The sequence below is a fragment of the Scyliorhinus torazame genome, chromosome 20 (genome assembly GCF_047496885.1).
Source record: "Scyliorhinus torazame isolate Kashiwa2021f chromosome 20, sScyTor2.1, whole genome shotgun sequence".
Lineage (NCBI taxonomy): Eukaryota > Metazoa > Chordata > Chondrichthyes > Carcharhiniformes > Scyliorhinidae > Scyliorhinus > Scyliorhinus torazame.
The window spans coordinates 9097482-9121749 of record NC_092726.1 but is presented as its reverse complement, the minus strand read 5'-3'; the positions used below and the strand labels follow the sequence as shown (position 1 = coordinate 9121749).

Sequence of the window (24268 nt, the reverse complement as noted above, 5' to 3'; positions counted from 1 at the left end):
TGAGTAATATCCCAACAATTCAGGAAGTCAGGGGGCAGAGTTGAATATGGTAGCCATCACAAAGGAGAAAGTGCTAGAGAAACTAAGAGGTCTAAAAATTGATAAATCTCCGGGCCCAGATGGGCTACATTCTAGAGTTCTAAAGGAGATAACTGAAGAAATAGTGGCGGCGTTAGTTATGATCTTTCAAAAGTCACTGGAGTCAGGGCAAGTCCCAGAGGATTGGAAAATCGCTGTTGTAACCCCCCCTGTTCAAGAAGGGAACAAGGAAAAAGATGTAAAATTATAGGCCAATTAGCCTAACCTCGGTTGTTGGCAAGATTCTAGAATCCATTGTTAAGGATGAGATTTCTAAATTCTTGGAAGTGCAGGGTCGGATTAGGACAAGTCAGCATGGATTTAGTAAGGGGAGGTCGTGCCTGACAAACGTGTTAGAATTCTTTGAAGAGATAACAAACAGGTTAGACCAAGGAGAGCCAATGGATGTTATCTATCTTGACTTCCAAAAGGCCTTTGATAAGGTGCCTCACGGGAGACTGCTGAGTAAAATAAGGGCCCATGGTATTCGAGGCACGGTACTAACATGGATTGAATATTGGCTGTCAGGCAGAAGGCAGAGAGTTGGGAAAAAAGGTTCTTTTTCGGAATGGCAACCGGTGACGAGTGGTGTCCCGCAGGGTTCAGTGTTGGGGCCACAGCTGTTCTCTTTATATATTAACGATCTAGATGACGGGACTGGGGGAATTCTGGCTAAGTTTGCCGATGATACAAAGATAGGTGGAGGGGCAGGTAGTATGGAGGAGGTGGGGAGGCTGCAGAAAGATTTAGACAGTTTAGGAGAGTGGTCCAAGAAATGGCTGATGAAATTCAACGTGGGCAAGTGCGAGGTCTTGCACTTTGGAAAAAAGAATAGAGGCATGGACTATTTTCTAAACGGTGACAAAATTCATAATGCTGGTGCAAAGGGTCTTGGGAGTCCTAGTCCAGGATTCTCTAACGGTAAACTTGCAGGTTGAGTCCGTAATTAAGAAAGCAAATGCAATGTTGTCATTTATCTCGAGGCTTGGAATATAAAAGCAGGGATGTACTTCTGAAGCTTTATAAAGCATTAGTTAGGCCCCATTTAGAATACTGTGAGCAATTTTGGGCCCCACACCTCAGGAAGGACATACTGGCACTGGAGCGGGTCCAGCGGAGATTCACACGGATGATCCCAGGAATGGTAGGCCTAACATACGATGAACGTCTGAGGATCCTGGGATTATATTCATTGGCGTTTAGGAGGTTGAGGGGAGATCTAATAGAAACTTACAAGATAATGAATGGCTTAGATAGGGTGGACGTAGGGAAGTTGTTTCCATCAGCAGGGGAGTCTAGGACCCGGGGGCACAGCCTTAGAATAAAAGGGAGTCACTTTAGAACCGAGATGAGGAGAAATTTCTTCAGCCAGAGAGTGGTGGGTCTGTGGAATTCATTGCCACAGAGGGCGGTGGAGGCCGGGACGTTGAGTGTCTTTAAGACAGAAGTTGATAAATTCTTGATTTCTCGAGGAATTAAGGGCTATGGAGAGAGAGCGGATAAATGGAGTTGAAATCAGCCATGATTGAATGGTGGAGTGGACTCGATGGGCCGAATGGCCTTACTTCCGCTCCTATGTCTTATGGTCGTAAGGAGTTTGTAGGGTCAAAATAACTTTATTTACACAATATATACGCAGCAGCAGTAACTCACCACTGCTTCCTACTCCAGCCGATACCACACTGGCCAGCTCGATTTATACAGGAGGATTGCCCTGACACCCCCCATCATTGGGGAGCTCATACTCCCCAAGAGGCATGGATAGTCCCCAGCCAATAGCATTCAGGCATGCTGTAATAAAAAGCAATGGTGCAAATTTTAAAATCTACTTGCCAGCAGCCAGGATGACCATCTCCCGGTGGTTTGTGCTGAAGAGAAAGAAGGAAATTCAATTGATGTTGATTTTTAACAGCATCTCTGGGCCGTCTGTGCTATTTTGAGTCGCCAGTCATGCAGGTGGGGCTGTTGCTACTCTACTGCAGTGCAGCACCAGATGAGTAGAACCTGCAGCAAAGTCAGTCTCCCAAACACGAGCACACGTTAAATGCTGCAGTTGAGCTGTAGCTGTCAAGTTCACTGTCCAGTGCCACAGTACGGGTTCCAGCCAGGCAGTGCAAAGTGACGGGATCTGATTCAGTGTAACTAATGAACATTGGGCACACTGTGGTGGGAATTTAAATGCTGAGGCAGCAAGGCGGAGTGTCTGCACTGTCGAAACATTTGAATCAACAGTAATGAGTTTGTTTTCGAACCAGTCTGGCACCGCCATCTCACCCAGGGACTGCTCTCTTCATTGCGCCTAGCTGTGACGTTAAACTGGAGCAGTGTCCAATTCTGGCCTTTGCTGGGGTGACAACGTTCCTCTTAAGGAGCAGCTTGGGCTGTTGAGCTGGTGCGATGCTTGCAGTGTGAGTTGGTTCCACTTGCGAGAGAGGTAAGAGGGGGGTGGGGGGGAGGCTCTGAGTCTCGAGATTGAGTCATTTAAGAGAAAATAGGTTCAGAAAGGAAATAAATGAAAGGGCAGCTGCCAGTGATGTGGGAAGGCTCTGAGTTTAATGCTGATCCAAATGTCGATGCCAGCCGCGCATCATTTTGTGAAAATTGTCAAATATATTTTCAAGCAGAACTGTTTGGATGGAAGGAGTTGCTGAACGTGGGTGTGAGCGGGCCAGGGTGATGAGAAGCTGTGCGCGTTTTTTGTCTTTTGTCAAGTATTTTCCAGAACGTTAAAAGAAACCCTCTCCCCAATTTCTAGCATGGGGAAGAAGTATTTTAATGCTAATTAGAAACTTTCCCCCCCGCGTGGTTTGGCAAAGTGAATTTTGGAAAATAGCACTGCAGTTTGTGGAATCTCTCACTAACCATTTGCTGTTTCTTTTCCACCCCCTCCCCCAACACTTTTTCCCCCCGCTTCTCTGCCTTGCACCTGCTGAACCTTGCTTAGACTGTCTCACCGGTGAGGACTCCATTCTCGACTACACTCTCCTCTCTAACCCAGTGACTGAAATTATTGACGAATTTACTCCTGTAGTTTCCGCTGACCAGGTTAAGCCAGGTAAGGGCCATCCGCTCCTTTGTTTTTGTTTAAAATTCTAAATCTCTCGCTGCTGCTTTTGACACTTCTTATTCCGAGCAACTTTTTTGTTTCCCCCCCCCCCCCCCTCTGGTTTCGGTCTCTTCCGAGTCCTTTTTTTTTTCAAAAGAAAGGCGCACCCACCCCGCGCCTCGAAGCTGTAGGAGAAATCTCTTCCCGGGTCTTTGAGCAAATCGCTTAGTTTTGCGTAGGAGAAAACTTGAGGCAAAGTGGAACCTAATGTGTACGACTGGTCTGGGAGAGGAGGTTGCGATATTTCCGTGGTTACCAGGCCTTTGGTATTTTCTTTGTGAGAGTGCTGTAAGTCTTTGTGATTTGTATCTGTCTCTCGCAGCTGACAGCTGCAAACTGTCCTGAATGTATTATTGGATGGGCTCGGATTCCATGCTCTCCTCGTCGGTGGCATTGACTGGCCGATGGTGCTTTCCTTTCTTTCATATATTCTGCCTTTTTACTTCAAGTGGAATGATTTAGTTCCAAGGGGCAGTTCGCCTTAAGGAGAGGTGCTCATTGTAGGTGCACTTCTCCATGGATCTGTGTGCTGACAGCTCCGTGGAGTCTCTGTGCTAAACTTTGTGATGTTTGACCGCCATAGTATTTGCAATTGCGTTAGCTGAGCAGCAAGAAGAACGTGGTACATAATCATTCCGTTCCTCCTTCCCTCTACACCCTCCCCCACTTCCTTCCATCTGTGTTTAACAGATATCAAAAGATTTTACAATTTCAACCAAGGTATAAAGAAATGCCCATTGAGGAACATATCAGGCTCCTTCTTGGCTGTGAGGGAGAGGAGAAGCATCCATTGATATCCTTGTGACCATGAGTCTGCCTGATCAGTCGGTGACATAGTGCGGTGTGTTCTTCCCCTCTCCCTTGACCTGTGGAAGTACACGTCTGGGGGGAGGGAAAGGTTATCAACCAAATTCTCGAATTTGCCTTTCTCTACCGGCCCTTCTGTTGTCTGATTGGATCTTCCGATCTGGGACATTGGTGGTGACATGAGAGAGTGCAAAAGACTGGTGCCGATCTCTCGAAGACAGAATGGTCTTCATTCTCTGCTTGCCTTCCAGTCTTGGCAGTGATTCTAGCATCAATAATACACTGTTGTCGACTGCACTGGATTGTACATCACCGAGTGCCGTTCAGGAGGTGAATGTCACGTCTCCAGAAACATTCAGCCCTCAGATTTTCATCTCCTGACTTGCTGCCCATCATCCCCATCGGTCCCGCTGTGGATTGAATAAGATCTGTGGCCTCGTCGCCAGTAATAATTGACCTGAAGATAGGAAAGATGCGGGGTTTGTTGTCCGAGCAGAAACGGTTGAGGGAAGATCGAATGGACTTGTTTAAAGCGCTGAAGGATTTTGTAAATGGAGACAACCGGCAGGAAGATTGATATTTAGAGTACACCCATATAAGGTAGAGGGTAAAGGAACCCGAGGAGAGCTGAGATTTTTTAATGCAACGCGTTGTTGTGATCAGAAACGTGAGGCCTCGAAGGACAGCAGAAACAAATTTGATTGCAATATTTGAAGGGAAATTGGACTGCTAATTCAAGTGTAAAAGAATTGGCAGACCATGGGGAGAGAATGGGCAACTGGGACTAATTGGTTAGCTCTTTCAATGAAGTAGCAGAGACATGACAAGCCAAATTGGGCAGCACGGTAGCACTGTGGATAGCACAATTGCTTCACAGCTCCAGGGTCCCAGGTTCGATTCCGGCTTGGGTCACTGTCTGTGCGGAGTCTGTACATCCTCCCCGTGTCTGCGTGGGTTTCCTCCGGGTGCTCTGGTTTCCTCCCACAGTCCAAAGATGTGCAGGTTAGATGGATTGGCCATGCTAAAAATTGCCCTTAGTGTCCAAAATTGCCCTTAAGTGTTGGGTGGGGTTACTGGGTTATGAGGATAGGGTGAAGGTGTGGACCTTGGGTGGGGTGCTCTTTCCAAGAGCCGGTGCAGACTCGCTGGGCCGAATGGCCTCCTTCTGTACTGTAAATGCTATGATAAAAATGGCCTCTTGCATGAATTGCTCACCTGTCCGGTGTCTCAGCTTCAGTTTCATCTCCCGGAACACAAGTTAATCTAAAACAATCAGAATGTTTACACAAGACTCTGACAAGAGCAGCAGCTCAATGTGCACACGGAGGCTTCTGCCTCATAGAATCTCTACAGTGCAGAAGGAGGCCATTCCATCCACCAAGTCTGCACCGAACCTCTGAAAGATTACCCTGCCTAGGACCCACTCCCCCACACTATCCCCACATAATCGTTGGACACTAAGGGGCAATTTAGCCAATTGCCATGACCAATCCACCTAACCTGCACATCTTTGGGCTGCCATGCAAGTGTCATAAATGTGAACACCCGTCCATTAATCCCCTCCCATTTGAAGCCATGGGTCTACGTTTCCTTTCTCTCCTCTCCTCTCTGCTAGCTCGACTCTCCTCCCATCACCTGTTGAAGAGATGATCAGTGCTGCATCCCGTCTGAGGCACTGTTTAACATTTGCGGAAATGGCGATCGAGTGCGATTCGGGACTGCAGCTTTGGGCTGTTTGTGAAGGTTACAGCTGCGCTGGCCCCCTTTCCAATGTCCGCAACCCGGCTTAACTCCTGCGGTGATGTGTGAACGTTGCCATGGTGGGCTTCACTGCAACCAGCCGTGAGCGAGAGAGAAAATGCTGGAGAACTCAGCAAGCCTGCCAACATCTGTGTGCAGAGAAACAAGAGTTACCATTTCAGGGCAATGATCTTTACAGTTCTGACAAAAGAGTCACCGACCTGAAATGCTGACTCTCTTTCTCTGTCTCCGCAAATGAATGAGTGAGGCTCTGGAAGGCAGGCAGTTTACATATTTTGAGATGCATAGATTCTGCTGCTTGCAAGTCAATGTGTTCTGCCAGCTTGTATTGACTCGTGGCTTGTCTTAATAATTCTGGACTGCACCCACGAGGAATTGAGTGAACGTTGGTGCAAGCCCCTTCATATTATTATTATTATTATTATGTTGGGCAAGGAAGGCCACCAGAAAGGCAGATTGGGAAATCTCGATTTCAGAAATCTAGGCTGCATCGGGATCTGTTTTCCGAGGTGAATGGACAGCCGACAGGAATGGGAGCCCTGAATTTGGCAACCATGAATTCATAGCTTAAAATGTCCAAGTTTGACAGCTGTTACGGGCCAGGGTTTAGAGAACCCCAAAGTGTATCATGGAGTTCACCTGACCCACAACGTTTAATAGATTGTGCTTATGGGGAGCACACTCTACAGGTGTGATGCAACAGAGATCTAAAATACTTTTAAAACAAAACCATGTTTATTTATGAATCCAGTTCACACTTTATAAACCCACAGTAAACATCTTAACAACTATCAACACCAATAATCCCCACAGATACAATAGTCTGTACGCAACCCTTCATAACTTTCCTCAAGATCCAAAAGACCCTTTTTATAGAAAGACAGCAGGTTTAAATTCTCTACAGAAACAGGTATTACTTTGTATTTCCTCAAATGATCTGGAGACAGTCTAGAGTGCAGAGAGAGATCAATGCACCTTCTTTCTGTGACTGCAGCTTCTTCAACTCCAAAAACAAAACTCAAACACACAGAGACACACCAGCTTTCTTTTCTCAAAGCGAAAGTAAAAGCAGAGTCACGGCCCAGCTCCACCCACACAATGACATCACTGCAGCTGTTTGATAAACACCCATTTCTTAAAGGTACTCTCACATGACACAGCACAATTGGATTTAGATATTCGGTGTGTCTAGGGTGGGGGAGGGGTGGTGGTGGAAAATGTGGCATTATTGAATGATTGAAGATGGTTTTTAACCCTTTCAGAAGCATTTCTAAAGAGGGATCGACTCCTTGTATTGTTGTGACTCACGGTGCTTCGGCGAAACCACTCCGTGTGATTCAATATGACACGCAAATGTCGCCTGAGGAAAATGTGCGCGTAAAATAAAAAACCCTGAAGTATTCAGAGGTTTAAGGGGTGATATAGCCCAGGCAACACTCGGGTGTGGAGGGTTGTGCTGGTGATGGATCCACGTGGAGAGTTCTGTCCCTGGGAAGAGCTGCCGCTTTTCCAAGGAAGGCGAGGGGGACGAAAAGTTGTTACTTTTGTCCAGGGGATGTGGTTTGGTGAAGGCAGTGGTCAGAAGAAAGAACCAGTCATAACCATGACTCGGCAGAAAAAATATGTAATCATATCATTGGCGTGCTGTTCTAATGTCTAGAAAATTGAGGGTGAGCGCTTTAGGTGATGCAGAGAGCAATTTTGGGTGGACTCCATTTTGCCTTGTGCAGTGCACACCGCGCGCTTGGCTTAAGCTTGCAAAACCTTTAGACTTACCTTACAAGTTGGGAACTGCCCTGTTTTCAGCCACCAGGTTTGTCAGACTGGCACCTTCAGAAGTAAAAAAAACCAAAATGGAGCAGAGACTCTCAGTCTGATGATGGTTTCCCTCCGCAGAGGCTGCCGAGTATGTCCGCTATATTCTGTTTCATCCTCAACCCTTTTCTTCCTGTTTAATGTTGACCTTCTGATTAATCTTGCATCTTACTGTCCGTGCCTCCTCCCTTTTACATGCTGCAGAGGATACTAACCTCATCTCAGACTTCAATCTCTCTATTAAAAATGACAAAGTGGAGGACGACGAATTTGACCCCATTCCTGTGTTATCAAAAAATTCCCAAGGTAAGGTTCGAGTTGAAACGTGTTCAGTATTGTCTGTGTCCTCGTCCCTCTTTGTTTGCCTTCGATATGCCTTTCACTGAGCCATCTTGGGCCAGGAAATATACAATGCAAGTGTCATTCAATCCTGACCATTCATTAATTCCTGGAGAGGACCTTCCAAATCCACACAAAATCAATGCCCCGGTATTAACTCTGTATTTTTCCTTTTTTTTAATTGCATCTCAAGCTCTTACCATACCCTGGTGGGGGCCATGCCAAGTCAAACTTGCAAAGCTTTCGTTGAATCCTCACTCCGACTTGTTGGGAGAAATGTTCTGACCTCCAGCTGGGTGGTTGGGTACAACCTCCGAGACGTTGTTGACTGCCTGCCAAGAGTGGCATCCGAATACGGCATGTCCCTTCCCGGGACTTCATCTCCAGTGTGCTGGGGTTTCCCGCAGCACATATCTCCACACTTGAACAGCCAGGCTTGGAATGGGTTCTGTGGTCGGAGTGTGAAAGGTCACAGGGTGCAAACAGTTTTGTCTGTTCAGACATACATAGTTGCTCCTTGCATGACGAATCGTGTTGAGAAGACCTTGGTTTCTTGCGAGCTTCTGTCACGTTTTAGAAATGCTTCTGAGAGGGTCTAAATGTCATCTTTAATCATTCAACCATGCCAACATTTCCTTTGGAGGTGGTAGTGAAAACGTGGTTGTCTTCGTATCTTGTTACAGGTGTACCCGAAACTCTTGGATGTGGCAGTTTTAGATGGTGGTGCAGCATCGGTCTTGAAGTCCTCCTTGCAAGTATCAAATAGCTTCAGGCCAGATTGCTGGTGGTTCAGTCCAGTTCCTGCAAAACAAAAGGTTTCCTTGACATCAAGACACTCAATGCAGGAGTCATGCCACACAAATGACAGGAAATAACATCTCCAACAAGAGAGATTGTAAACATCACTCCGTGACATTAAATGGCATTTTCATTGCTGAATTCCCCCATTATGGCGGTTTCCATTCACCAGACACTGAACTGGACTCAGCCAGATAAATAATGTGGCTACAAGAGCAGGTCAAAGGCTAGGAATTCTGCAGAAATTCCCCAAAGCCTGTCCACCATCTACGAGGCACAAGTCAGGGGTGTAATGGAATACTCTCCACTTGTCTGGATGAGTGCAGCTCTGACAACACAAGAACCTCGACCGCCATCCGGGATGACGCGACCCGCATGAGTGGCACCCCACTCTCTCCACCACTGATGCAGTGTGTGCCATCTACAAGATGTATCACAGCAAGGCTCCTTTGACAGCACCCTCCAAAGCTGAAAGCCCTGCCACCTCCACCTGCAAGTTCCCCTCCAAGCCCCACACCATCCTGATTTAGAACTATATCACGATTTATTCTCTTAATGGATTAAAACCTCTACTACACCAGATGGACTGCTGGAGTTCAAGGTGGCGCTCCACCACCTTTATGGAGGGCAATGAGGGATGGATTTTAAAACTGCTGGCCTTCCCAGCAATGCTCACATCCCATTTTTAAAATTAAACTCCTGAGAGTACAATGTTGTTTTGCATCATCCTCTGCTGTGTTTCGGAGTGGGCTCCGTGTGTCTGAAGTTGATTAGTGGGAAACATTGGGCGAGGTTGAATCTGCATCTTTTTGGTGCAACACCCGTTTAAAACAACTTTCCTCGATTACATGGAAACCAAGTCACTCTGGGGTCTGTTTGAATGTTGATTATTCCCTTACGAAAACCATGGTGAAATAACTTCCCTTTGAACATTTTCCTCGAACTTCACTCCAATGTACTACTTGGTAGAAGAGAAGTTCATTCCAAAAGTCAAACTGTGGAACTTCATTGATTGAAGATCTGGAACTGCGTGAAGCTTAACTTATCGAGCAGCAACCTTGCCTTTTCTTCAGGAGTTCTGCCTTTAACTCAGTAATTCAACCAATGGCCACAAAGGACCACTGGCATCATTTCTCCATTCGATGAACAGAAAGAGATAATTTGTGCTGGAGGGGCACCACTCTATGAGCGTGGGGCAAGGTGAGGAGTCCGGCCTCGATGAAGGACCACAGCTGGAATGGGAGTTGAATTTGTGTGAGCGAACTGACCTTCTCCCTGACGTTGGCTGGTTGCACATTGAGCTGCTTGGTATTCTTGTAACTTTATTTGTTTCATGGGGGCCTCCGGCAAGGCCAGCATTTGTGGCCCATCCCTAACAGCCTTTGAATTTATTAATGGAATTTAAATTACACCAGCTTTCGAGCTCATGTCCCACAGCATGAGCCTGGGCTACGAGATTGCGAGTTCAGTGGCATTACCATTCACTACACCTCCAATTGGGTTTGTGCCAACTGGTGATGACCCATCTCAATTTGGACAGAAATCCAAAAGCATGGGACTTCGCTGTCTTTCGATGTTCATAACTCAATGGCTTTGGGGATTTCTTTTGTCCGCCATTTCCGAAGTAGTTTATGTTTCATGTGCATAAATATGAATGCACAATCATAACTGCTGTTTACGTTTTCTGCACTTGACTTACCTGTGGACCCCAACAATGTCCTATCGCTCTGTTTCCCACTGGACTGCTACGTATACCCTCCGGGAGAAGATGTTATTTGTTTTTGTCTGACTGTGGTAGTCAAGCCCTGGGCAGTGGGATTTTATTTCACTGCTTCAATTTGTGTATTGTCTGTGTGTATTGCCACATGTTTGGGAGACGTATGAACCTGCATATTCTGATGATGCAGCTGAGGTTTTGTGGGTTCCACCTTGAAGAACACAAACTGTGGATCCTCCATTTGAAATCTATCTTTTGAAGCGCCGGAGTGCTGTTTTCGCCAAAGCTGCAGAACACAAGAGAAGAAGAACCAACTTTGGCCAGCATCACCCAGAGCCTCAGGATGTCCCAACGTGCTCGACAGCCATTGGATTCCTCCAGTCCTGTTTCTACCCGGGGTAAATTAGCAGGTCCGTCATTGTTGACGGTGCTGGTTGAGGGACTTTGGCCAGGGTCTTGGAAGGACTTGTGAAGGATGCTTCATCACAGAAGTTGGCTTCCGGTGAGTTCACCCTCCAGCTGGCTGCCTCCATCTTGCATACAGAGAGGGCAATATTATTGCATCTTCTTGAGTTCTCGGCTGGAAGGCAGGCCTGACCCACAGCGCCGCAATCTCCACCACAGGCCGGACATGAAGGCAGGTCCCGGATCCACCCCAGCTGGAATGGGATCGGACTTCGTACGGTTGGCACCGCTCTGATCCACACCAGCCAACTGAGCCCCTCGCCCTGAGGAGTCCCGAGTTGCCGTGGCTACATGCATGTTGTCGTCCGGAGCTCTGACTCGTGCTGGCTTCACCCAGCCTGTCTTTATTCTCACGTCTTATGGTTTCAAATCATTGCAATTTGCGGGGCTCCATGATCCAAAGAGAAGCACGCCACCAAAACAGGCATATAGAGGTTCTGGACTGATAAATCCAAGCTAAATGTAAACGATGCCAGCCGGCCATTAAGAATCCATCAGTCTTTCAATCTCAAGAATGTCCAACTGATAAAGCAGTCAAAGATGCAATGCAGAATATAAATCACGTGTAGAATGAAATTCTGAACTATTTCTCAATCTTGAAAGGGCAAAAATTGTCCCAGTTGATTAGTTAGGCAGCAGAAGTAAAAAAAGAAACGAGTTCATTCCCTTTCTTTTCACCAGACACTTATTTAAACTCGAGGTGTAACTTCTTTCTACACACAGTTTTCACGCATTTTGTGTTCTCCCAATTGCCTGAAATTGCCACTATCGTGGACTATTCTTATTCCACAATAATTTGGTACGCACAGTCTCAAAGGACTGGTGAAATTGAACAGAGCAAGAGGAGGCCAGCCAACTTGTTCCAAGTTGATCCTTCAGTATTCAGCTGACTTCTGTTTCTGAAATGTTCCTGGATATTTCTCCGGAAAGCAGCACCCTGCGTTGGGATCTCGTTCTGTACGTTGATGGATGTTCCAGCCCTTTAAAGGGTTCGACCCTCGACACCTTTGATTTTCTGGCTCCCGCACGCACTCAGCGTGAGGCAATAAGTAAGGCGAAGGAGCTGAGCAGCTTCAGAATACCAAAGAGGAAACATGAAATATTCTTTTGGGGGCGGGGGGGGGGGCGGGGGCGGGGGCGCGGTGGAGAGAGGATATTGGGGCCAAGGATGTTTGACGCTGAAAGGATGAGCTTTTGCTGCCTGGATTGTACAATGTACAGCAATTTGAAAACGAGTGCCTCCTCGCGACGGATTTCAGCCCGGGTTTTGGTTGCGAGGGCACTGGCCACCCTTGGGTGTCAACCTGGGCAAAGTGGTCGCACTGCCGAGGTGTTGGCACCTGATCCAAGCTGATACTTTGGTGCAGCACTGAGGGAGCACAGCACTGTGGAAGCTGCCATCTTGCAGATGGGCCATTAAATCGAGACCCATCTGCCCTCATCGATGAATGTCGTAAGGTTACACGGTACCATCGGAAGCAAAACGGTGAAAGTCACCCAGTGCCACAACCAACATTTGTTGCTCAAACGTCTGAAATGAGTTGTCTCGTCATTTATCCCACTGATTGTTTTTTGTGACAGCCGCTTCCTGCAAATTGAATGCCTCGGTTTGCGACGTTGCAGCAGCGACTGAGCTTTGCATTGGGCTGTTGTGGGAAGTTTCCTTCCGCAAGGAGAGCCATCACCGTGAAGCGCAACCCCTCCTTTGCCCATTGACTCCTTATCCCAGCAAAAGGTGACAGAGAGCTGGAATTCTGTCTGGAATTCATTCTAGCGGAGCAGTAACTGGGGATCAAACCTGCCGTCATCCTGAAGTCTGTGGTCGATGCCTGGTTACTTGAAAAGTGCATTTTATTTTCTTTTATGTTTGTAATAACCATGCTGCACTTGAGCTCAATGTCACAGCAATCTGCATTTCCCGTTCACTCTCTTAAGCTAACAGCAGTTTTGCTGCCGATCTGTTGCCGTTGCCTGTAAATTAAACCTCAACCTATTCAGCGGTCAAAATCACTTGAAAAATAATCCGTGTGTGGAATTGTCACTGCTTATGTGATTTTTGCCTCGCTAAACCTTTCCCTTCTAATCAAAACCTTCCAGGGTTTAAATACAATGTACGGCACAGGACGTTGCACATTTGCAATACGGTTGGAAATCTTGTCGATTGAGAATAGAGCCCGGATTGAGTGACACCAGCATTTATATCCGTACTGCTTTTATGCCTATGTGGATCTCCTGTCAACTTTTTCTGTTTGAAATTCCTCTGCCCACGTAAACTTGTTACATTAAAGCACCCATCCTGTAAGGAGAGCTGGAATTGGGATGGACCCCCCCCTCCATTGTTGTCATCGGATGTGAGCATCCCTGGCAAGGCCAGTGTTCGTTGCCCCTTCCAGAACGGCCCTTGAATTGAGTGGCCCGCCACACCATTTCGAGAGGGCTGGTGAGAGTCAGCCATATTGCTGTGGGCCTGGAGCCACATGTCGGCCGAGAACATTCGCCAACCAGATGGCGATTGTATGGCAGTCGATTGGAGCTTCATGGTCATCGTGACTGAGACTAGCTTGATGTTCCCAATTTATATTATCAACTGAGTTTAAATTCCACCAGCTGCCATGGTGGGATTTGAACCAGTGTAAACACCTTTGCCTGGGCTTCTGCAGTTGCTTGGTCCCAATTGTTACCCCACCAGTAGTTTGCGTTTGGCCTTAACACCCCTTGTGTAGCCTAGCATGAGATCATGTTCGAGATTTGCTTGCCGCTCCCCCTGTGTATTTTCTGACGTCTTGTTTAATCTCATGATGTTAACTCTTTGCTGCTTGATGGTAAATCAATTTGTCTTGCCCTTCCAGGTGGCCATTCTAGAAACAACAGTGGGAGCTCTGAATCCAGTCTCCCCAACTTAGCTAGGTCTTTACTGCTTGTGGATCAACTGATAGACCTGTAGGATGGCCCAGCCAGCACGTTGAGTTCAGCAGTCCTCTGCGTCAGCTTTTCCACCTCCCTCTGGATTTTCCATGCTACCTGTGATGAGGGGCTTTACTAAACTGAGGAACTGCGCTACATTTCCGTTTCCTTGTCTTTGCTGTTGTGTCCTATCTAACCAGCATGTCCTTTTTGACATTTTTCCATCGTTCAAATTGATTTTTTTATTTGTGGCATTTTCAGCAAAAAATGCAATGGGCGGGGCGGGGGGGGGGCGGAGGAAACTGTTACACTTATTTGGAGGCTAGATTGTCACATCAGGAAGGTCCAGGTTACTGTGGAACTGTCAAAGTCAACAGTTTTATGGTGGTTGTTTACTGCAGGGGCGAAGGCTGCTTATCTCTTGAAATGCGGTGACTGTAATGGAGGGTTTGTGGAGTTTTGGGGAATGTGGCATTGAAGACTTGCAGGTTTGCATGGCCAGAACGACCGACTGGCGCCTCTAAGTTTAAAACAAAATCACTTTTGTTCATAAAAAAGGGGCCAAGGAATTTATGAGACTGGGAAAGATAATGCGATCTTTGTATCCAGCCATTACAAGACTGTTTTCAGAAATCAATCAAGTCAGATTGGTGAATTATTGGATACAGCAATGTAGTGTGCATGGTATCTGCATTGACAGGAAGTCCTGAGCAATATATGTTGAAAATTCTAATCCGGGTTATCGTGAGGGTCTAATATTCAATGATTTGTACAGATCACTGATAAATCATTGTCTCGCGCTCTCTCTCTCTCGCTTTCTCTGTCTACCTCTTTCTCTCCCTCTTTCTCTCCCTCTCTCCCTCCCTGTATGTGTGTGTGTGTGTGTGTCTATCTCAATGACAATGGGGGTATTTACGATAGGTAATCTGGGAGTCAGCCCTCCTGAAGTCAAAAGTACCCATCCTTGCACATTTGAAAAAGATTACAGTCAGCATTTCCCAACATCGTCTCACTATGAGCAAATTGAAAACTGTTCCCCGTGCAGTTTTTATGATAGTTCAGAGTTGCCAAAATATGATTTGACAGCACAGTTATGGAGGTGGATAACTGCAGTGCATTGCAATGTCACGATTGTTGGATCAAATATCTCTCCATTTGAGCCTATTTCTTGACATAAATTGGAACTTCAAAAGGAGAGAGAATTTTGAACAGACTTACAGGACTGAAGTGATTTTGGAGACTCTTTTGCCTTCTTCACCCTCCTCTCCTCCCTTCCTCTCTTATCTCTGATAGTGTGTGTATCGCGTTGTGTGGGGTAATCCTATTTGCAGAAACAATTCACAGCAATTGTGGCGTCTGTTGTCTTCTCCCTGTTTTGATGTGAAGATGAGATTTCTGGCCTCTACTGAAGTGGGTTTGATTTCCGATCAAATGGACCCTTTGTTTAAGAAATGTTGTGCTTTTAGATGAAGCACGGTCATAAAATAAGCACAACCTCAATTATAGACCCTAAGATGTAGGAGCAGAAGTAGGCCAATCGGCCCATCAAGTCTGTTCCATCATTCAATGGGATTGTGGCTGATCTGGTATGATCATCCTCAACTTCACTTTCCCGCCTTATCCCCATAACTTGATGTGGAAGGGCGTTCTGTAGGCTGTGGCACACCGAGTGCATTATAATCGAAAAGCGACAGGTGTCCCGATCTTAATTTCTTGTTAAAGCGTAGCGATTCAGGTGCGTGCTTCAAGTCTGTTGTGATGCGAAGCACTGCCCTGCGGTGCCCTTGAACATCCGATGAGTTTGGTCCCTCAGAAATGATGTGGTGAAGAGGTGGAGGAGAAGGAGCTTTCCTGCAAACAGGATGCCATGTAATGAAGGAATGGTGGGTGTCATCTGTCAAGACAGCGTAGGAAACGTAATCCTTTTGTGCTGATGGATTCGGCAAATTTCTTCAGACTTGCACAGCTTTCCTTTGTGGCTCAGAGAACAGGGCGATGTCGGGTTCGGCTGCTGGAAGCGGGTTGAGTAGAAACCTTCTGGAAGGAACAGGATAAGTACTTGAAAGGAGAAATGAAATTACAGGGATAGGAAGAGTGGGGAACAGGGACCAACTGGAATTCTCTTCGAAAGAGCCAACAGTGGGCCTCCTACGCTGTACCATTGTATGATTCATCTTTTTTGTTGGCACTTTGGTGGATGAATATCCTCGAATAGCCCACTAATTCCATTGAGTTACCAATGGCAGCGATCGATCTCTCTATCTTTCTGTCTCTCCCACTGAGCTCCAATTTCTTAAACTTTAAATGCCGAATGGAAATTAATGCGCAACAAGAGATGCCGGAACATATTTTTCCACCAACTAACCGAGTTTTAGTTGACTGGTGGGGACAGCGTCAAAGGACATAAAGCCCCTCTGCACCGAGAGAATTGCCAGGATTCCCTGCTGCAGATGGGAATATAATTGATCAGAAGGCCACGTTGTGTTCCTTCTCCTGCATGCACCTTTTCCCACTTTGTGCCCCTTGACCCTGCTGCGACTGCTTCTACTTTTCCCCCATTCAGGTTCAGACCTGGGCAAGGGCCACACGGGGTGACTGCAGTTCCAAACTGCGAGGCCAGCCCTGAAGGCCCGAGGGATATGACTGCAGCGGACATTAGGCTGACCTCATCACAGAGCAGAATGGGCATTTTGAACGAAAGGCGATCGGTCACCAGTTAGCCCGGCTGTGTTCCCCAAATCATGCTACATCCAGTCAGATCAATTGAAGTTTAAACTTTCCGTCAATAAAGCGAGAAAAATTGCACTTCAATCCAAAAAATAACCAGGAGGATCTGATGTAAGAAGGGAATTTGCCTTATTTGGTTATTCTAAATCAATGACTCAGTTTATAAAATGATGGAATGACAGAATGTATTCCCCAAAACACCAGTGAGAATTTCACAATTCCACACTGTCATGGGGGGATCGGCCACTCTAAAGCAATGGCTCTGTCTCGATTAAATTAGCTGGAATGGTTTGCCAGCTAACATTGCACGGTAAGCCTGGCTGTTTGTAAAAGGGACTATTTTTGTTATACCTTCGTCTAATTGGCAACTCCTTCTGATTCAAGTTAATGTCGAGCAGGAATGTGATCCCTGAGAAGCTGACATTGATATGCAGGAAGTAATTGTCCAGCTGTGGATCTCGGCAAATCCAGGAAATTGAATAATGGGAATGTCCGCGGCAAGGCCATTTTTCAGCAGCCGGCGTCACATTTGATCGGGAATTGAGGGTGGGAAGTGACTCGACGGAGTGGAATTTGCTGCTCGGTTCATGATGTGTTTACTTGGAGTCATCAGTGATGGCAAAGACATGAGAGGGAGGTTGGCTCCATGGAGGGAATGTTCTGTTGCCTTGGACATTGAAATCTCTTTAAATTTAGCACCTTGAGGGAGACGGGAAGCGTTGGTGCGTTTATTTTGGCTTCCTCTTTCTCAAACAAGCACTTTGTGTTGAAGAGAGAGGAGACCGTTTTAAACTAAACCATGACCAAAACTTCAACGAGATGTGCGTTTGAGTTTAAATTACTCATCTATGAAATTGCTTGGCCTCCAGGAGAGGGCATTTTTACATTAACCTCCTGTGTGAACCTGAGCAGGCCCATTTTCTCACCATCGTCCTTCACTGGAGTGTCTGATTTTTTTATTTTATTTTTTTGTTGAATATCCGGAAATAATCGCAAAGAGCCAGAGAAATAACTAGCTTGTTGATTATTTATCGATGCCGTCTTTCAGTCAGCGTGACTCTTCTGCCTTCAGTTCAGCTGACTGGAAAATATAAGATTGAGTTGTGGGATGTTCAGGGTGTGGCTCAACCACAGGGAAGCCTCATGGATGGATGTTTCCAAGATGAATGGTTTCATTGAGCCATCTTGCAGCATGTGTGAATCAGTAACCCCTCTCCCAAAATCCCAGACTGTGTCGGTGCATATACCGGGAGTCAAAAAGCCCAATTTGTCGGTGTTAATGTCCCGATCAGTGCAAACGTTCAGCTGTGGGCACTGTTTGGGGTTACACTCCCATCATTCCAGCTGCTTATTCATTTTAATACTGCTGTAATAATTCCATACTGGACTGTGACTCTTTTCTTGTCACTCCACCAAGTGGCAATTTTCTGCCTGTTGTGTAAAGGTCGCTGTTCTCTGCCAGTTGCCACATTCCCCAGATTGTTCTGGCAAATTAGAAATCTTCTGTTTTCTTTGTGAGCATAAAGAAACTGGTGTCCTCATCTTTCTCTTGTTCCTGTTGACCCCATTTTGAATTGGTTCAGCCCAGCGCGAATAGCAGCAATGATCGTCATTCAATCGGATCCTTTTGAAACAATGAGAAGGGCTCTGAATAATACATGCCCTGGACATGTGGCCTGTCCTGTATTCTTGTCGCTATGTTGGCTCGCGTTGCCCGCGGTATCCTTTTCACTGAGCAACTTTAGCTCAGGGGTCAATTCCCAAAGCACCAAGCCTGTTGAAAAGTGGAGCAGGGATGGTGTAATCGGGGATATGTCACATCGAGGTAGTAAGATGGGGAGTAGACTTCACTGCAACTCCACTGTCAAGCCTGCCCCACACATGATGCGTGCAGCTGTGACTCTCTTTGTGCATCCTCCCTCCCCACTCCCACCCCCTTGAAACCCAAGCAAATGGGTGTAGTCCACAAGATGACATGGACCATGTGTTAGTATTCTGATGAATTAATTGGAAAGGTCTGTCAATTTTACTGTCTTGTAAACCTTGGTCAAGTTGCCTCGAAGTCTCCGCTGCTCAACAGAAAATGCACCCAGTTTTTTTTAAAGCCTATCTCGGTGATTAATTTTTTTAATGCTTGGGAGTCATTCTCCTCAGCTCTCTTCAAGGCCACCCAGCATTTGAAGCAAGCAAACCTTGACAAATTGCCCTTAATGCAGTCTGAGCAAAGACCCGCACAATTATCACAACAGTGTCCTTTAATTTGTACTATTTTTGGCTCTGTCAGGAACCCCAAAACTTGTTTGTTTTGGTTGTGGCTTCTCTATTGGCTCTGCAACTTTGCCTATACTCTCTAGAGTTTAGAAGAATGAGGGCAGATCAAATTGAGGTCTGCAAGATGATAAAAGGTATGGCTAAAGTCGAGCGGATGCTTCCTCGTGTGGGGCATTCTGGAACGAGAGGATAAGAGGGAGCAAATTTAAAACAAAGTTGAAGAGAAAGGACTTGTCAAGGGTTGTGCATCTGTGGAATTCGCTACCCCAGAGTGCAATGGATGCTGGGACAGTGAGTAAATTCAAGGAGGTGAGACAGATTTTTAATTGGTAATGGGTTGAATGGTCATGGAGAATGGGCAGGACGGTGGAGTAAAGACCCAGATGGGATCAGCCATGGTCAAATGGAAGAGCAGACCCGATGGGCGGAATAGCCTAATTCTGCTCTTGTATCTTGTGAACTTATGAACCGATCGATCCTTTTCTCTCTCACAACCACTTTGGCCATCAGTCCCTATAAATTATTGTTATTATATTATTCTGAGTTGGTGCTTCCAACATGCATGTCACTGCAGTTATCCAGGTTAAATGTCATTCGATGTATTATGGACGTCCAAACCTAAATCTGTTTCTGTTAGATTACATTGCTCTAATGTCTTTCAATCATGTTCAGATTTATCGTACAATGGGCAATTGTCCACTGTCCAGTTCATGAATAAAAAGTGTTATTCAGTTACTCAGCAAGCTGAGGACTGATCCCTGGGGGACACCACCAGTAACATGCATCCATAAACTGGAAATATTTTGATTTGGACCAATTCCCGGTGACTAAATTATGGCAGAATTCCAATTTGTGAAGGTACTTTATCGAAGCCTTGCTGTAAATCTCAAGGACGCAGTGCCGACGGATTTTTGTTATCCAGCGGTATCTTTAAAAGACTTGATCATCCTTCTGTTCTGGGGACCATGTTGCATATTTCCTGAACCCTTTTCCCCATCGCCAGTGATCGTCAGCGGCACCTCTTAAGTCTGCCTGCTGGGTCCTGTGGTGTAATGGAATTTGTGTAGAGAGTCTGGGGATGATGAAAGAAGTCTGTATGTGGGCGGCACGGTAGCACAGTGGTTAGCACTGTTGTTTTACAGCGACAGGGTCCCAGGTTCGATTCCAGGCTTGGGTCACTGTCTGCGCGGAATCTGCACTTTCTCCCCGTGTGTGTCTGCGTGGGTTTCCTCCGGGTGATCCGGTTTCCTCCCGCAAGTCCCGAAAGGCTTGCTTGTTAGGTGAATTGGACATTCTGAATCCTCCCTGGAATTTGGCGACTAGGGACTTTTCACAGTAACTTCATCGCAGTGTTAATGTAAGCCTACTTGTGACACTAAAGATTATTATTGTTACTTCTGACGTTTTCATCTGCCCGATGGCGATGAAGACAGGAAGTCCAAGTACACTGCACGCAGCCCACGTGTGAATGAAGATTGATGTATTTTCAGAGGATTGGATAAACGGTCTGTGTGCATGATGGGTATACTCCAATATCATTAGTGTCATTTTGAAATTCTGGGTAAATTTAATATAGAGTAACCTGTCTGACTTTACTTCTCGATGCTTCAGTTCTGTCTTCAACTTTCTAACAAGAATAATCTTTATTATTGTCACAAGTAGGCTTATATTAACACTGCAATGAAGTGAGTGTGAAAATCCCCTAGTCGCCACATTCCGGCATCTGTTCGGGCACACTGCTTTTAAAGTTACACTTGTGTACACTGCACTTAAATCTCTCACCCTCACTCATCTTTCTGACGCATGGCATGGAGATAGGCTGAGGCTGTAAACCACCAAATGTGAGTGAAGTTTCAGCATCCTGCCAGAGACATCATCAAATGTATCTTTTTCTTTTTAACATGAATGTCAGTTCTGTGCGACATTAACTTTTCCAGTGATGGGGTTAATATGCCTTGCATGCTGTTGTTCTGCTGTTCCAAAGGGGCCAGCATTAATTTCAGCAGCACTGCTTTCTTCATGTCAAAATTGCAAGGCTTCATTTTGGTCCGACAAAATTCAGTCAGGTAAAGATTAATGAGGCCCCGGCAGCTTGATCAGAATTGGGCACTACTTGCTGTCCCATGCAGTGGCAGTCTTAACTTAGCGGGTGAAAATATTGGGACTCGAGGATCGCTACCAAGGTTCTGAGGCTACTTCAGATGAAGATTTCAGTGCTGCGGTGACCTCGTCGCTGCCGTGAGGTAGGTGCACAAGAGCCTTGCCCCTGGCTTCACCCGGGCAGCAGAGGCCACGGTGGAGCGAGCAGTTTTGCGATGCCATTTGGCCGCCGTCTCTCCCGAAACGAAATGTGGTAAAACCATCTGCCTCTTGGGGGTGTGAGCTGTCGGTGGAGCGCCTCGAGGTGGAAGCCACTGTCGACACCCTTCCTCTTGTGCAACGTAAACTCCCTCACCCAGCCACAGGGCACAGGCTGAAAAGGTGAGCAGTGTTATGTGTGAAAGCTCGTGGCTGGCGTTAGAAGAGCAGTGCTGACGGCAGCGTATTCTGTTCGGCTGCTCGTAGCTGGCACACCAGCCTGCAGAAAGAACCGACACGTGGTGGGGGGGTCTCAAATATATAAACAGTGGTGGAAAGGCTGTACAAATGTGACATCAATCAACCTTCGCCGCAAAATGAATGAATAATGTAACAGTCTCCAGTCAGCTTCATTCTGTAGCTGTTAATGCAACTCCCATTTTATCCTTGTTCAGCATCCAGGTTTAAGCCATTTGAAGCCAATCTATGTTCACTTATTTTGCTTCAATAATTAATGAGATTTCCCATTGTGATTTATTTATGTTGTTTCTAATACTGCACTCGGTTGCATTTTCCTTCCTCCTCTTCATGTCTTTACTGTTGTAACCTGGAATCGCATCTTTGTAACCTGCACCCACTCCCTTGTTTGTTTTGCTTCCTACGGAACTAATGTTTATTTTCATAACTCCGTCAATTGAAATATTGTACATTTGAACTGCCTGTAAAATGCCCTCTTTCCAATCTGAAGTTTTATTGGAGGTTCATGTGTTGCAAAGCTATGCAACTTCTGCTACTGTAGTTTCAAATCATTGTGGGTTAGCAAGTAGATCTCTGGAAGGTCAGTCTTATTTCCCTTTGCTTTAATATTCATATCAATAAGGCTATACTGTTGTGACTCGTAGTTATTCCAGCTGCAGTATTGTGCAATTCTAGTATAATGTGATGTCTGTTGTACATGCACTCTTCAAAACCTCAACCTCAAGGGAGGTGCTCTGGATCACAAAAAATAAACACCATTGGGTATTACTTAAAGCAAAAGGTCGATCACGATCAGTGCAAGAAACATGTTTCTGACCAGAACTAGGAAAGCAGTTGGGAAAGCCTCTCTGGCAGGCTTTGATCAGCTTTGACTTTGCTGTGAGATTTCAAATCTCCAATATCTCTCTCTTTCTCTCTCTCTCTCTCTGGCTTACACAGACGGTGTGTCGATGACGTGTTTTCTTTCTGTTTCTCTCACACCGACGCTGCTTCTGTGCTCTCGTCCAGATCAGGCTTTTTAGAATGCGCCCTGGTTGTTTGGTTTCCCTCTCTCCTGTAGAGTTGTGTTCCCGGTTCAGCGCTTGGTAAATGTGTAAGCGATCACCCTTCATGTGGCACTGGCAGGCAAAAGCCCCTCTTCTGCATTAAGTGTATTACCTAAAGTGGCAGAGGCGCAGCCGTGAGACATGCGACCTCCAGGCCCCCCCCTCCCGTCGTGGCCCGCTTGCCAAAGATGGATTGTAAAACCTGAAGTCCTCTGTAACTCCCGCTGAAGGAGAGAGGCGCCGGCCTCCTCTCTACAATCACAATATTTACTGGAATGCTGGTTTGCATCAAGTGGTACAGAAGAGTGAACGTTTAAAGCATTGCTGAGCAGAGAGTGAAGCTGCGAATCAAATCAAAGCAGAGTATTTTTGTACAGATTCTAGTGTCGAAAGGGGAGTCTTGCCGATGACGACGTTGTATCTATACTTTAGATTGTAATGTATCCAAGTGATCATTTTCCCAATAAATAATGTTTTGATGCATATATCTTAAAATGAGATTTGTATCGTGTCTTAGTCTCCTTTGCTGACTATCTCCATCCTCCTGCCCCCAATTCTGTGTCCACACCTTATACCTGCTGGACATGCGGGGAATGAATGCAGAGAAAGTGGGCATGTGGCTATCGGCTCTGCAGCTCCCCTTGTTCCCACCCTTGGGGGTTGTCGGTCGACAGTTCACAGCCTCCTCTCCCCCCCCCCCCCCCCCCCTCCCAACTCCCCCGCCCCCTCAAAACCACCCAGCCAGTCTCCTCCAAATGAGAAAGGTATCGTGCCGAGTGGTTTTGTTTGAAATTTGGCCCTGACCTCCAGCACAAAGCTCCCTCCCTGACAGAGTCCCGAGCAGCACCTCCAGTTAACATGGACAGCACCATCTCCAGCTGACACTGTGCCATTAAAGGTTTCCAGAAGTACCACTTCAGCAGGAAACTAAATCACTTGGAACTATTGCACCCTGAAGATAGAGTGAGCAGAGAAAGACTGGAGCAGTCCGGTTCACAGTCCTCTCCCACCAGTCCTTGAAGCCAGCCCGGGTAGATTGATCAAACACTTCATCTATCCATTTACAATTGTGTCACAAAAAGAAGGAATTGGGCATCAAAGCCTGGTTCCTAATGCGGGCATAGAAATTAGGATCAGCAGTAGGCCATTCGGCCCCTCAACTGTCTCTGCCATCCAATAAGATCTGATTGTGGTCTCAAATCTGCTTTCTTTCCTGACCCCTTGTCAATGAAGAATCTATCTAACTCGGTCTTCAATATATACAACGACCCAGCCTACACTGTTTTCGAGGGAAGAGAGTTCCCCCAGACTAACAACCATCTGAGAGAAAATAGTTCTCGTCCCCGCTGTCTTAAACGGGGGAACCTCTTACCTTTAAACTGTGGGTCCACCTTGGCATTGGGGAGGTGGAAATGTGGCCCTGGTCCAGTTAGACGTGCCCTCCTTGAGGTGCGGGCGGAAGATTACCTGGGTACAGAAGAGGCAGCTTTGTCAAATCCTACCAGTGTTGACGAGGAGTTGTTGATGCTGACTGGACTGGGGGGGCGGGGTGGGGGGGGCGATGGGAGACACGGGCAGAGGAAGGGTAAAAAAGCGTGCTCGCTCCCTCGGCCCTGGAACCCGGCAGGGTTGCAAATGAAAAGAGCTGTGTTTCTGAATCTTGCCGCCACAAACCGACGAGGGAATCCGGAGCACAGCAGAGGCTATGGAAGGGAAAATGCCAGGGGGAAAGAAGTATGTGACGGGGAGGGAAAGGAATGAAATTGAGGCCGAATTAATCTGTTGCTGAAGGGCACTAAACTCTCGCTGAGCTTTCCTGTAAAAGCAGCCAGAGGTTGGCAGAAATGGCGTTTGAAAGCCATTAACGCTACTCCTATT

At 46.5% G+C, this 24268-nt stretch overlaps 1 protein-coding gene across 8 annotated transcripts in view; it reads left to right on the top strand.

Annotated features, from left to right (window-relative positions):
• Positions 1-24268, top strand: part of LOC140396856 (AP2-associated protein kinase 1-like) — a 108772-nt gene that overhangs the window by 74445 nt on the left and 10059 nt on the right. For 4 of the 8 annotated variants that reach the window (XM_072485636.1, XM_072485635.1, XM_072485634.1 and 1 more), the window contains one exon: positions 3023-3133. The exons of 2 other annotated variants lie outside the window; for them this stretch is intronic. In XM_072485636.1, coding sequence (XP_072341737.1) covers positions 3023-3133 — 111 coding nt within the window. Of the gene's footprint in view, positions 1-3022; positions 3134-7771; positions 7874-13735; positions 22889-24268 lie in introns of those variants that run through there. 2 more of the 8 variants (XM_072485640.1, XM_072485641.1) reach the window with 1 other exon arrangement.